The 15,587-nt window shown below is 37.7% G+C and overlaps 1 protein-coding gene across 2 annotated transcripts in view; it reads left to right on the forward strand.

The window, feature by feature from the left end:
* CUL3 (cullin 3) overlaps positions 1 to 15,587 on the forward strand; it is a 95,283-nt gene that overhangs the window by 35,443 nt on the left and 44,253 nt on the right. For both annotated transcript variants that reach the window (XM_035006997.1, XM_035006998.1), the window contains exon 3: positions 5,389 to 5,502. In XM_035006997.1, coding sequence (XP_034862888.1) covers positions 5,389 to 5,502 — 114 coding nt within the window. The remainder of the gene's footprint in view (positions 1 to 5,388; positions 5,503 to 15,587) is intronic.

The following is a 15,587-nucleotide window of genomic DNA, read 5'->3' on the forward strand; positions in this document are numbered from 1 at the left end:
TTCCTATATTTTATTCTAATAGAATCTTTTTCTTTGAATTGCTGTTCTGCCTTGAAACTTTATAAGTAGATATTTTTCTCCTAAAGCAGAGGTTAATGTTGAATGTTGATCGTTCTTTAAAAAAATCAGGATTCAGAATTGTATCAATATTATTACAACTATACAAAAACATACTTGTGTTGAAGAAATTCTGCAAAGGGAAGGAACAGAAATGGCTGGTGTGTGGCTCTTAAACTGGTGGTTTCCTAATCCTGGCTGTTGTATGAGAATCACCTGGGTAGCTTTAAAAAAAGAGATGGTCTTTTCTTGGTCTTGGGTCAGCCCCAAAATCTTTTTTTTTTTTTAATAGACTTTATTTTTTAAATCAGTTTTAGATTCATAGCAGAATTGAGGAGAAGGTACAGTCATGTCCCGTATTTCCACTGCCTCCCCCACTATCAGCATCCCATACCAGAGGGGTACATTTGTTACAATGACTTATCATTATCACCCAAACTCCATAGTTTACGTTAGGGGTCACTCTTGGTGTTGTACATTCTGTATATTTTTAATGAATGTATAATGAAATGTATCCACTATTGTAGTACCATACGGAATAGTTGCATTCCCCTAAAAATCCTCTGTGCTCTTTCTATTCATCTTTCCCTCCACCCTAACTCCTAGCACCTGATCTTTTTCTTCTTTTGATCTTTTTATAGTCTCTTTAGTTTTGCCCTTTCCGGAATGTTGGAATGATATGGTAGGTAGTAGCCTTTTCAGATTGTGTTCTTTCACTTGGTAATACGCACTTATGGTGCCTCCATTTCTTCTCATGGCATAATGGATCATGTCTTTTTAGTGCTGAATAATATTCTGTTGTCTGTATGTACCACAGTTTATTGTTTCACCTACTGAAGGAAATTTTGGTTGCTTCCAAGTTTCGGCAATTATGAATAAAGCTATAAACATGTGAGTGTAGGGTGTTTGGACATAAGTTGTCAACTCCTTTGGTATTTATAGCAAGGAGCCTAATTGCTGGATCGTGTGGTAGGAGTACATGTGGTTTTGTAAGAAACTACCAAACTGTCCTCCAAGTGGCTGTGTATCATTTTGCATTCCTGCCGGCAGTGAGCAGAAGTGCTTGTTTGCTACATCCTCAGCAGCATTTGGTGTAGTCAGTGTTTTGGATTTTGGCTATTCTAATAAGAGTGTAAGGGTATCCCATTGTTTTAATTTGCAATTTCTTTCTTTCTTTCTTTTTAAAGATTTTATTTTTAAGTAATCTCTACACCCAACGTAGGGCTCCAGCATACAACCCCAAGATCAAGAGTTGCACACTCTACAGACTGAGTCAGACAGGCGCCCCTCAGTTTGCAATTTCTTAATCAGATGTTGGACATCTTTCAGTGTGCTTATTTGCCACCTGGCTGTCTTTTTTGGTGAGGTGGGCAGGTCTTTTGCCAATATTTTAGATTGGGTTTTCTTGGTGAGTTTTATTAATTCCTTGTATATATTGAGTAACAGTCCTTTACCAGATACACCTTTTGCAAATATTTTCTCTCAGTCTGTGTCTTGTCATCTCATTCTCTTGAGCAAAATCTGTTGCTCTCCAAGTGATTCTAATTCTCTGCCAGGTTCATGATCTACTGCTCTTGACTACTGTCTGTACCTTGCTTTGTGCAAGGCTAAGTGCCGTGAACAAGCCATAAGTTTTCAACTACTCATTTTAGCCTCGTTGTCACAGCTGGTCTCATCCTACTCTCAATTTCCATGGCTTTATTGCTTGTTTCTCCTTGTTTTGCCCTTCAAATTCCAGCTCTTCACCTGGGTGACTTTTTCGTAGCTTTTCTTATGTAATAATGCTGGATAAACCTGATCTGCGGGCCCCCTTTGGTACTGGTACAACCTCTCTCGCAGGGTCTCTTCCTGTTTGCCTTTGCTTATGCAAAAACTAATGGTGGTTATTAGGGTGTGAGATTAACAATGTTACTCACACACAAACTGACCCCAATTCCAAATTTTCTGTGTTCTGTTAACAGTTTGTAAAATAAGGGTTAAATCTTTTTATCCCCCACTTAATGTGTTTTTGGTTTATATGCAACCTTACCTCTTAAAAAGTCCATTTTAATCTTCATAAAGGTTGAATTTTCATCTCATTCCTACCTTTTATTATGTATATTTGAACAAATACTTGTTCACTCTTCATGTATCAGAGTAGAAGGACAGTTCTCTGAGGCAGCATTAGGGGAAGAATTATTTGTTCATAGAGTGATCTGAATAGTTAGAGGAGAAGGCAGCAAGTTTATCTAAAGCATTTATTTTATGTCTTACAGTCCTATGTCTGTGTGTGTGTGCATAATCACTCAAAAATAAATATAACAGTATGTCTGACAAGCAGGAGATCTTCTGGGGCACCTCTTAGAACTTCCATGTCCTGTGATAGAGGTTAATTGTTGTGAATGTATTTAATACCACTGAATTTTACACTTAAAAATTACTGAGATGGTAAAGTTTACATTATGTAAAAATGATGTGTCATTTCTGCTTAAGTCATTGGCCAAAGCTGATCCATGACCAACCACATCTAACTTCAACAGTAAAAATCAAACTAAATATAACAAAATTAATAGCAGCTATTTTCTGCTAAGTAAAATTCATTGTTATTGATTTGTCAGGATAATGTTTTGGAAGTATGCAAATAAAGCAGTTTTATCGTTTATGACACATTGTGCTAGTTGATCACATTTTTATTTTGTTGAAAGGCTGGTGTAAGTATAAATATTACATAAATACTTGAGATATTTTAAAGTGTATATAGATCAGTAATTTTAGGACACATGTCTTCTTTTGTAACTTTTAAAAATTTAAGTGGTCAGTTTTTCATTCATCTAACAGATATACCAAGTACATTTTTGCTTTCCAAAATTAGGGTGACTTTGTTAACATGTAACTTGACTTTATAATAGAATGGTATACAGAAGTTCACTTAAATCCTTAAGAATAATTAATTGCTAGATATTCTGATGTTCAGAATATATTTTTTTCATGTAGTACAGTTTCTCAGGTATTGTCATTAATTTAATTGCTACTCAAAATTCAGTGGTTCACTGAAAGAATATGAAGATTGGTGAGGAATTTTATAAATAGGCATATTTTCAGTTTGTAGGGGGTTTTTTAGTGTTAAGCTGTCATGGGAATTTGCATCTGACAAGTGCCAGACTTAACGAGTTGGAATAAATGACTTAGTATCCACTTTACAAAAAGTATTTAACACAGTACTGTCTACGAACCTACATGAGTGTTTATCACTTTTGATATAGTCAACATATTTATGGGTGACGTATTTTGAAGTCAAGGAGCTTATTAGTCTCATGAACAAAAGATTATATATAATTATGTGGTATAGACTAGTGGTTTTCATACTACACGTTTAGTACAACAGACATACTGTTTCATCACTAAAATCTCTTAACAGCTGTTTTTCCTCTAATATATAAGAAAAATTAGATACAGTTTTCTCAGTTTGAATTTATTCTCTCATTTGTTGGGAATAGTGTGTTTTGTGTTTTTTTGGTTTTTTTTTTCCAGTCTTTGGCACTTGCAACCACTTGTTTATACTCGTTTATACTAGTGCTAATATGCAGTGACACTTTATTTACTGTTTATAATTCAAGTTTATAGATATCTATATACTCAACACACATATTAAATAATTTGTTTCTCACAAAACACCATGACTTCAGATTCTCCCCAACCTAAAATGTTTAGTCACTACTACAGGTGTTTGGAGCTAGAACATGTCTGGTTAGGCTGGAATTAAGAGTTGAGCTAGACCATGGAGGATTGGGTGGGTTGGAATAATTAGAGAGGTTGGCAGTATAGTCCCCAAGTGTTCTGGGAACTTAGAGGACAAACTGCTTCTTCATGATAAAGATAGAACCAGAGTCTGAATTCTGTTTTTTAGTCAGTAGTCATACCATTGGACAGATAGCATAGCAGGAAGTAGTAGTAGTAGTCAGGAGCCTCTTATTGGAGAAGGTGGCAATATGCTTGTAGACTCTGGAAAGGAATTCCTGAAGCCTGAGTGGTCTTAGCAGGATTGCATTAGGAAGGCATTTCAGACTCAAGGCAACGTGATGTGCAGAGATAGGTATCCTGAAAAAGCTTAGCATGTTGGTGGTGGATCATGGTTTTGGAGGGTAGGATGAAAGAAGTAAAGGGTCTTCTAGATGCCAGGTGCTGTTCTAGGTGTGGGAAGCACACGTGGAAAAGACAAAATCCCTGCTGCTGTGGATCTTGCATTTTAGTGAGTGGAACAGTAAGTGAATAAATACGCAAAACAGGAGGCAGTGACAAGTACTGTGAGGAAAAATTAGTGTAGGGTGAAGAGTGGGTATAGAAGTTGTTGTTTGAAATAGGGTGGTCAAGAAAGACCTCTCTGGAAGTGAAACTTGGGCAGAAAAAATGGGGGCGTAAGCTGTGTGAAACGTGCAGAAGAAAGGGTAGAACACAGTTGCTGGACGCAGCTCCACGGTAGCCGGAGCATCCTGAGGTAATAGTTTATGCTCAGTGAGTGTTGACTGAGTGCCAGACACTGTTCTGAGTGTGTCACTAGTGTTCATTTAGCCCTTACAACGTTCTACGAAATGGATACTGTTTCACATGTAAGGAAACTGAGGCACAGACATGAAATAATTTACCCAGGGTGACACAGCTCGTCAGGCAGCTGGAGTTGAGCCCAGTAGTTTGATTCCAAAATCAACATTTTCAGCCATTCTACAAAGATGGGGAAGGGGAGGTGTAGTAGGAAATTTAGTTGGAGCAGTAGCCTGGGGCCAGTTCTCTGGGGCCCTGTAGTTCCTTATAAATATTTAGGATTTTATTTTGACTGTGATGTTAGGTTGTTGGAGGGTTGAGAAATGCCCAGGAGGTTGCTTTATGATTCTGGAGATCAGGAGATGGGTCTGGACTATACAACACATTTGTTAGTTATCTCTATTTAGGTTATATTATAGTTTAAAATGTTTCTTTTTCTTTTTTTTTTTTTAAGATTTTATTTATTTATTTGAGAGAGTGAGAGAGAGAGAGAGAGAGCACATGAGAGGGGGGAAGGTCAGAGGGAGAAGCAGACTCCCTGCCGAGCAGGGAGCCCGATGCAGGACTCGATCCCGGGACTCCAGGATCCCGACCTGAGCCGAAGGCAGTCGCTTAACCAACTGAGCCACCCAGGCGCCCTATAGCTTAAAATGTTTCTTCTGGCCTATAACCTATTTCTTTGATGTAAAATTGAAGATTCCACATCATTATTTTATTGAACAGATATGTGCATGTATACGTATGAGAGAGTGCATGTTGTGTGTGTGTGTGTGTGTGTGTGTAACAAACTTTAATGAACTCTTCTGTTAATAGGTGCGAGAAGATGTACTAAATTCATTGAATAACAACTTTCTTCAAACGCTAAATCAAGCTTGGAATGATCATCAAACAGCTATGGTGATGATTAGAGACATACTAATGTATATGGTAAGTAGAGCTTTTTTTGTTTTTCCTTTAAGAAGTTAGGCATTTCAAAACACAGTGTCTTTCTTCTTTCTGTCACGTTTAGTTGGATGGTACAGGTCAGTGCGGAAGGTGTTATTTTTTTAAAAAAACAGTATTTCCTTTGCAGGGACCAGCCTTAGCTTATATGAAATAGAATCTTAATTGTTCATATATTTAATGATTAAAATGGAAGACTGAAAGAGAAAGGTCTGATTTTTTTCTTGGTGTACAGCATTTGTACTTCAAAATGGAAAATGTTGAAAAACCTTACTAACATCTCTTTTTGAGTAACAGTGGTTGAATGACAGCATGAGAGATGAAAACTTAGTATTCTCTTACAAGTTTTTACGACCTAATGTTGTTATAGCTTCAGTGATGGGGATGTCATTTTATACAAATATGCTTGTAATAATTATACTCTTAATAGCTGCTGTCTGTCTTAATAAATCTTTGCAGTATATATGTTATTCAGATACATTTCCATTTCTTACCTATTACTACTGTTTTTTGTTTTTGTCAGTCTAGAAAAATAAATTCAGCAAGGCATTTTGGAAAACATTGACATGAGCTAAGCTGTTTAATAACTTTCAAGGAGATTAAACTGTCGACTTTTTTCTTACCTTTGTGTGATTATAGAATGAAGCTAGATTCATCAAGCTTAATTACTGTGTCAGTGCAAAATTAACAAGTCTAATAACTTTTCTTGTTACTTCAGTGTTTATATTTGGGAATTGGATGTAGGATTTTCTTCTAAGGTTTTACTCTCTGCTTTTCAAATTTTTATTTTCAGTTTCTTTAGTTTGATTTTAGCTATAATGGTGAGAGCATTTCCTAGTTTCTTTCACTTGATAGAATAAAGCAATGGTTGGAAAAAATTTCCAGTGAGAGCAAACAGCTGTGGAGTTTTTTGTTCTGCTCAGAGAATGCAGTCAGGCCTATTTACCCCTGGTTTTATAGGGCTTAGTGGCAAGGGAGTCAGGGAGAGGCTACTTCATTTTTCAGGGGTTGATAAAAAGTATAACAGTATTTAGCCTTTCTGAGCCTCATTTTCCTCTTCAGGATATAGATTCATTCTGTGCTGACATTTTGAGGTAAATGAGATAGCATGTGAAAACATATAGTGCCTAGGATATAATTGTGAAATAAGTTAGCTTATACTCTTCTTAAGTTCTGGATTTGATGAGTCTTTAAATTTTAACACTAACACCACTTGTAATTTCATGGTCCATTACTCTACTGATAAAAGAAGTTTTTAAAAATTATACATACACTCCTAACATAATTTTGTTTTAAAAATTCCTGTTTTATTTCAGTTCCTTTTGGGGGGTGCGGGTGGGGGAGGGGGTTCCCAAATGAAATGTCAAACCTTGAGTCCTGTTACGTGACCATAGTCAAGAAACTAGTTTATTCCTCAGCTTCCTCATTTATAAAATGAAAATAATATTGTGCTCATTGGGTAGGGTAGCCATGAGGCTTGAAGGTACCTTCAAGTACAGCACTTAATAGCACCTGGACCATAGTAATGTGCTCAGTAAAAATCCTTAATCACTAGGATTAGGGTTTCTTGTCCCTTCATCTTTTCATCAAACCCATCTGTTAGTACCACAGCCCTGGATAGACCCAGCAACTTACCTTTCCTGGGCCTCTGCTGGAGGAAACTCCACACAGGGTAGTCAGTGCCACTATTTGTCCTTTGTCACAAGCCTCCAGTTGACCCTTCATACTGTACAGTAAGTCTCATTTTCCCTCTACTAGTTTCTCTTCAAAGTTCCAGCTCTCCAGCCTCCTCACTCTTTTTTTTAAAGATTTTATTTATTTATTTGACAGAGAGAGACAGTGAGAGAGGGAACACAAGCTGGCAAAGTGGGAGAGGGAGAAGCAGGCTCCCTTTTGAACAGAGAGCCTGATGCGGGGCTCGATCCCAGGACCCTGGGATCATGACCTGAGCCGAAGGCAGACGCTTAATGCCTGAGCCACCCAGGCGCCCCATCCAGCCTCCTCACTCTTAAATGATCTTGCCTTCCACTTCTCAGAGGAAAGAGCAAGCATGGGGAGGTGGGGGACGGGAACCTGTGTTCAGGTTCTTCCCACTATATCTACAGTTTTATCTGTATTTTCTCCCTTTTGTGTTTTTCCTTTTCCCGCCTGTTTTAATGGAGGCATTGTCTCCCCTCGTTAAAGGCCAGTTTTCCTCCTGTGCTAAGCTGGATCACATTCCTTTCTACCTTGTCAAAACCCTGAAGTATTTTCAGGTTCTACCTTTTTACTGAGTCTTACTCATCAGCATGAGACATGTTCAGGCCACTCACCTCCTCAAAATAAAATTCTACTAAATCTTTTGTTGGGCCCCTGCGCTGCCTCCCAGGGTCTCTCATTGCCATTCACAGGCACATGTCTCATAAAAATGTTGACCCTTGGCTATCTCCCTTTTCTCTCATCTTTGATTCACTTTGAATATGTACCATTTAAGCTTCTTCCTCAGTTATGCTGTTCAGTCTTGCTCTTAGGAGGATCACCATGTCTGCACATCTCTGAAGGCAGAGATCACTGGGAATCCTCATGCTCCTTGATTTTTTTCCACAGCATTGGGCACTGTTGACTACTCTTTTCTTCTCACATGCTGGGTCCTTGGTTTCAGTGACATAGCACTCCTTCGGTACGCCTCCTGCCTTTCCGACTGTTCCTTCTCAGCTACTCCTCCTTCTCTGCACTTTAAATAGAGGCATTCTTAGGGCTTAGTAACCTGGACTTCCATCTCCTGGTTCATCTCAGTTACTACCACAGCTTCAATTAGTGCCTCTGTGCAGATGATTTCCAAATAGCATCTCCAGCCTCATTTTCTGAGATTCAGATTTGTTATATTCATTTGTCAGGTTGATAGCTACCTTTGTTGTCTGAGAGGTACTTCAAACTTGGCATTTCCAAACCAACGCATAATTGATATCATTCCATTTGTTCATGCCAGAAACCTGGGAATTACTCTTGTCAGTGTCTTCTCTTCTCCCCACATCATATATTTCTAGAATCTGCGATTTTTCCGTTTTTATAACTACCCAACTAGAAAGCACCTTCATTTCTCTCTCGGAGTATTCAGTGACTAGTCTTCTAACATTCACTCTGCTCCTTGCTCTTCTCTTTCCCATATTGCTCCTTAGAGTGATTATTTGAAAGCACATGATCAAGTTACTGCCCTGCTGAAATTCTTCTCTCTCATCTTGAAATCTTCACGTCTTCTGTGTGGAAATGTTTCTAGAATGTTTCCTCTCTTTATGTGATTTGTTCCTACTTACCCTTTAAGTCTTAGCTTAAATTTCTGGTAAGCTTTCCCTGACCTGCACTGTGTACGGCCTACTGCTTGCAGTTGCTCTCATTGTACCCAGTGCTCTTCCTTTGTAGCATTTATCACAATCATTATTAACGAGTGTTTAGGGCCTTGTTTCCCCATTAGACCGAACTTTATGAGGAGAGGCCAGGGTCTTGTCACCACTGTATCTGCAACACCTAGCACGGCTCCTTGCACAAACTAGGCACTCACGTGTGACTTGAATAAATAAATGCACACAGAATCTTTTTAATAGATCATAGATTACACTTTTACAAAATGCTTTTTAAAAATATGCTATTGTCTGTCTACCTTCAGCTCAGATCATGATCTCAGTGTCCTGGGATCTAGCCGCATCTGGCTCCCCGCTCAGTGGGGAGTCTGCTTCTCCCTCTGCCCCTTTCTACCTTGTGCTGGCTTGCACGTGCCAGCACTTTCTTTCTCAAATAAGTAAATAAATAAATAATCTTTTTAAAAAATATGCTGTCGTTGGGGTGCCTGGGTGGCTCAGTCAGTTAAGCATCCGACTCTTGATTTCAGCTCAGGTCCTGATCTCAGGATCCTAGGATCCACCCACATAGGGCTCCCCGCTCAGCAGGGAGTTTGCTTGTCTCTCTGCGTCTCCCCCTGCTTGTGCTCGCTCTTTCTCAAATAATAAAATCTTTTAAAAATACATGCTGTTGAGGATTTGGAGAGAAATTAAAGTGTTGTTGATATCTTCACATTCCACAAGATAGAATCCTTTTATTTTCATAGTCTTCATTCTCTTTATTTTGCCTTTTTATGCTTAGTATTCTGGGCTTAAGTAAGTAAGTCCTTTTTAAAATTAAGGTAAAATTTTATACATTGAAATGTGCAGAACTGGAGTTAGAAAATTATTTTGACAAACATATGCATTTATGTAACTAATACTTTGGTCAAGAAATATAAATGCTTTTAATTGCCAGAAATCTAAAGACTTTTTCCTGTTGATGTCTGCATTTTCTTTGAAGAGTTTTACCCTCATTGCAGACTTCTCAGATGACATAACCTGCCAGATAGGGCATATATCTGTACAACCAGTATGTTGTACCATCATGGATCCTAGACATTTATCTTCTGACAATGAATACCGGCTGTAACTGTTGGAATTTTAGATCTCAGGCTCAGAGAGAGAAGAGAGAAGATGCTTCACTGTCTACCCACCTACCACCTACTCCATTTGCTGACTTTTGACAAGGAGGTGTCTGTTTACAAAATGTCATGCATCAGCCTTGATGTATAGATACTATGGGACACAGTGACTCTTGAAAATGAAAATGGAATCATTGGTTATATGGAGGCAGCCACTGGTCACACTGTGTTCCACATAACTTTGTTGTGTGACATGTTCAGTGTTTCAAAAAGAAAAGTGTACATGTCTCCAGATGGAACATGTCACTTCTAGTTTCTGCCACTCCACCCCTTCCTAATGTTTGACACTTGCATGTTGAACCTCTAAGATTGGTTTGGGACTACTTAGTAAAAGTTTCATTTTCAATTTTAATTGTTTAAAAAATAAATGATTGGGGAAAGATTTGAACATTTTACAAGAAAATTTGTCCTGGTTCTATAATAGCTTTAATTGTCAATATAACTCATAAGTACATGTTACTATTCAGTTAATTTTTCTTCTTAAACTATGAAAATGAATATAATATGAAGGGAAATTAAGTTTATAGATGGTATTCTATAGGCTACTTTTGAGCAATTAGAATTAATGGCAAAGGAAATAGAAAAACATTTTCTAGTGTGATATATAGGGTTACTGGAAGGTTAGTAGAGAAATTTTCTGCATAAAACTATGGTGACTTTATTTTCATGTTTTTACTTGACTTTGTCCACATTTCTAGCCATTTTCACAAATAGCAGAGCTATAGTGGTATTGCAGGTTTTCCTTAAAGGTTGGAGGCTGTCAATTCATAGGCGCAGGGTGAGAGTTAACCCAGGAAGGGGAGCTTCTTTGAGCTATGTATTTGGAAAGTCATTGAGGATGAGTAAAGAGGTCAAGCAGAATGTAGCAATAACTTTGTGAAGAGGAGAGAAGCTGAGGAACTTTTGATGCTCTTGGTCTCCTTTGTAAAGTAGAAGGTGGGACCACTGGTTTAGGGTGACTGAAGTATGTGAGGTGTTGAAGAACGTGGTAGGCTAAATAATGATCCCCCAGACATGCCCATGACTAGTGTCTGGAACCTAGGGATTGTTACTTTGTAAGGCAAAAGGAACTTTGCAGGTGTGATTAGGTTAAGGATTTTGAGATGAGGAGATTGTCCTAGGTGGACTGTGGGCCCAGTGAAATCACAGGGTCATTACAAAAGGAGGGTCAGTAGGAGATGGAGGTGATGTGTTGTTGACAGAAGCAAAGATTGGAGTGATAGGCTTTGAAGATGGAGGAGGGGCTGCAAATAAGGAATACAGGTAGCCACTAAAAGCTGAAAAAAAGGCAAGGAAGTGGGCTCTCCCCTCAGATCCTCTAAAAGGCATCAGCGCTGCTGACATCTTGACTTTAGTCCAGGGAAACTGATTTTAGTCTTCTGACCTCTGGAGCTGTGAAAAAGTAGTAAGCTACTAAATTTGTGGTCATGTATTCAGCAACAAGAGGACTCTAACGCAAGGAAAAAGTTGGGAGTATCCCCTGTGCTGGGGTCAGCTCTCTGTAAATAAAGGGATCATCTGTAGTTGTGAGGGGATAATTTAGGTGAGTTGGCACAAAGTTACGTAGTAGAGGTGATCAGCAGAGTTTGTACTTTTTCCAGGTGTACTTGGCAGTCTTAGACAAGAATGTTCAGATAAAATTAGCCTTATTGGGTAAAGGGGAGAATTCTAAGGGAGTAGCATTACTGAAATGGTTGGTTGTGGGTCTGTGCTCTTTAGTAAGTAGGCATCTGAGTCATAAGATCCCAGGAAATAGAGGTTTTAGGGATTAGGGATCAGTAGACCTGGAGACCTGGTGAGAGTGAGGAGCAGGTTCCTTTCAGTGTAACAAAGTAGGAAATGTAGGAGGAAAAAGAAGATCTCTAGTGCCAGAGATATTTGGTGTCTTCTAAGGATGAGGTTCAAGGTTTGCCCATATCAATATGGGGGTGAAGAGAATCCTCATAAAGATGCGGGTGAATATTTAGGCACCTGTAAATAGTGTGTCAGATTGATCATTCTTGTCAGTGTTGGAGTTACCAATGTTAATAGGTGGCAGGAAGCAGAGTTGAGAGAAATAAGCTATTTGCTGAAGCTACCAAGGATTTGTGTGTTTTGGGAACTCAGAAGATAGGGTGAGAACATTGAGATGCTGAAATTCTTGTCCATGTTTTCGCCTGTAGGTTTTGAGGCTTTAAGTTCAAAAAATGTTTCTTCTTTACAGCATTCTAGATTGCACATTTAGAGAAATTTGGAAATAGCTTTATTCTGGAAGAGCACAGATAGGTTGCTTAAGAGTCTTTTTGGCACCTTCTCTGCTTTTAAAATGTCATCTTAAGTACAAAATAATAGAAAATAGGATCCAGTGGCTTTGAGATTATTAAGCTTCACACCTGTTCAATATTTTTCCTGACTCTGGAAACACACGCTTTCCCCATCTGTGCTGTAGTTTTTGCATTTGTAACTGACAATATAAATACCTTGGCATCTTTTTGTGGTTAGATCCCAAGCCAAGTACTAGACCTTTATGTAAAAAACAAACAAACCAGGGCATCATCATAAATACTGTAAAGGTCAAAGAGTGTTATGCTTGATAATTAGGATTTCTAACTTGCCTTCCATCTCAGTTACTGTTTCTAACAAATTGATAGACCCATAAACCCCTTGATTACCATGCCCTATGAACTGGTTTTGTGTGTTTGCAGTGATGATGTAGCAGTCCGTGAGGTTGACTTTAGGGAGGCAAGTATTTATTCAGCATGAAATAGGCCCTTTGGTGTAGTCAGAAATAGAGCACGTATTTCTTGAGGTAATAAAGGAAATGAAACTTTTGTTCATAAAGGGGACTGTCCCATATTGTATGTATGTGTACAAATTTCTTATGTGTACAAATTTCCTGTGTGTGTGTGTGTGTGTGTGTGTTTCCTATAGGAAATTGGGAGTAGTGGAGAAAAAATATTTAATGATGAATTGAGAGACACTTGGCTTTAGTTCCTACGTTGTCATTAATTTGCTTAAGTTACTTCTCTAGGTAAAACTCTTGTTTCCTTATTTATAAGGAAAATAGATTTATTGGATAAGAGTTCTGGTTTTTATCTTTTTGGGGTTTTAGACCCTTGGAAGAATGGTCAAAATTCATGGATCCTCTACTAAAAGTAGACATCTATGCATCTACATACCACATCGTATACTTTTATATGCAATTTCAAGTGGTTTATGGGTTCCCTGAGGCCCGTCTATGGGATCTGGTTGAGGATGTGTTGGTTAGATCATTTTAAATTTTCAAGATCTTTCAATTCTGAAGTTTCACACCATTTTAAAACTTAAAGTGACCAGTTACTTGTGTTGTTTGTAATGAAGGAAAAAACAAGAAGTGAGGGTAGATTAGTATTAAGTTGATAACAGTTTCTTTAAGAACTCTAAAGAGCCTCAGTTGTCTAGGAGTCTACCCAATACTATTCCTTGTAATAGCACAAAATACTTTCAAAGCCCTTAGTGCGTGGTGGCACTGTTTTAAGCATTTTTAAGTATATTTCATTTAATCCTTAAAATACCTTTTTATTGTTGTTATTTTTAAGCAGTAGTTTGGGAAAGCAATAATTTTTATTTTTTTATTACTAGAATTTGTATACTTAAATTTCTTTAAAAAAGTAAAAATACTTTTCTGAATGCATAACAGATACTGTTTATTATATGGCTATGTATCTGTGCTAAATGTTTTAAATACCTTACCTTTCAGGTGAGTATTGTACTCTCCATTTCACAAATGGATAAATCGAGGTTAGAGAGATTAGCTAACCTGCCAAGATCACACAGTTACTGTATTACTGGAATAGTGAATCCAAGTCTTTTTTGAATTCAAAGCCCATGGTCTTCACCACTTAGCCTGTACTACCTCAGTGCGGAAGAATTATGTGTATTGACTCTGCTTAACAATTTATGATAACTTTTTTAAAGATTTTATTTATTTATTTTAGAGAGAGAGCATGCATGTGCACGCAGGGGGAGGAGCAGAGGGAGAGGGAGATAATCTCTAGCAGACTCTGCACTTAGTGCAGAGCCCGAGGCGGGGCTCGATCCCACAACTGTGAGATCATGACCTGAGCCGGAACCAAGAGTTGGACGCCTAACCGACTGAGCCACCCAGGCGCCCCCAGAATTTATGGTAATTTACCCAGAGTTGAGCTAACATTCATTCACCTTTGTGCTTATGAGGATAAAATCATTCATTCAGCAAGTATACAATGAATGTATTATGTATCAAGCATTGCTCTGAACAACTGTGATTTCTTTTTAGAAGTTCTGTCATTGGGCAGTTTTATGATGTAGACATCTGTTTGGGCAGATAATCTTGGTTCCCCAAGCGGAATTGAAGAATTGATTTTTTCCATGGTCCAAGTGTAAGCTATTGAAGCATGTTAGAATAGTATTCTGGTTTCTTTTCTTATTTTGTTTGAATCTGATATTAAAATTCTCCTTTGAAGAGTGACTTAGTAAGACTTTAGTTTCCTAATTGTCATCAGAAGTTACTTAACACCATCATTACTGGAATATTCAGAAAATCACCAAAAATATTACATGCTTTAGTGTTTATCCAGTTGATAGTAGTCTAGCCCTACGGTAATTTGAAAGTCCTCTTCTAATTTTTTTTGAGATTTTTGTTGATATGTAACATAAATAAAAGTGGAAAAGTCTTTTTTGTACGTTTTTTAAAATGTGGGTTTTATAGAATTTTTGTTTGTTTTTTAGTGATTTGTGAGAGATTTTTATATATCCTGGGTCAAAGTTCTTTGTAGATAAATGTTTTTATTGTTTGTCTGTTTTTTTAAGTAGGCTCCACGCCCAGCGTGGAGCCCAGTGTGGGGGCTTAAACTCACAACCCAAGATCAAGACCTGAGCTGAGATCAAGAGTCGGATGCTTAACCGACTGAGCAACCCAGGTGCTCCTGTAGATATATTTTATATAGTTTAAGAGATATTGTCTTCCATTCTGGGCTTGCCTTTTCTCTTTCTTTTAATGGTGTCTCTGAAGAGAAGCTTTAAATTTCAATTAATTACGGTTTTTCAATCTGCAGTTGTTGAATAAAGTGTTGCATACATATCTGGTCAGATTTGTTAACCATATTCAAGTTGTCCACGTCTTTACTAAATATTTTTGTTTGCTTGTCCTGTCAGCTCCCGAGAACTGTTAAAATCTTTAGAATTGATTGTGGATTTGTCTTTTTCCCCTTTTAGTTAATATATTTTGAGGTTTTTGTTATAAAATGAATATAAATTTAGGGCTATTTGATTTTCCTATTGAATTGACTCTTTTATGAAATATCCTTTATTTCCTGTACTTCTTGCCTTAAAGTCTGCTTTGTGTAGTATTACTATATGAGTTTTCTTTTGGTTAGTGTTTGTATGGCAGATTTCTCCCCATCCTTTACTTCCCACCTTTTTGTGTCCTTATCATTTGTAAGCACCATACAGTAATAGGCTTTTTAACCCCATCTGATAATCTTTGTTTTAAGTTGAAGCATATGGCTTATTTATGTTTAATGTAATTATTAATACACGTGGGTGTAAGTTTGCCATCATACTGGATTTTTTT

Source organism: Mirounga leonina, unplaced genomic scaffold (genome assembly GCF_011800145.1).
Source record: "Mirounga leonina isolate KUSES-001 unplaced genomic scaffold, KU_Mleo_1.0 Mir_151, whole genome shotgun sequence".
Classification (NCBI taxonomy): domain Eukaryota; kingdom Metazoa; phylum Chordata; class Mammalia; order Carnivora; family Phocidae; genus Mirounga; species Mirounga leonina.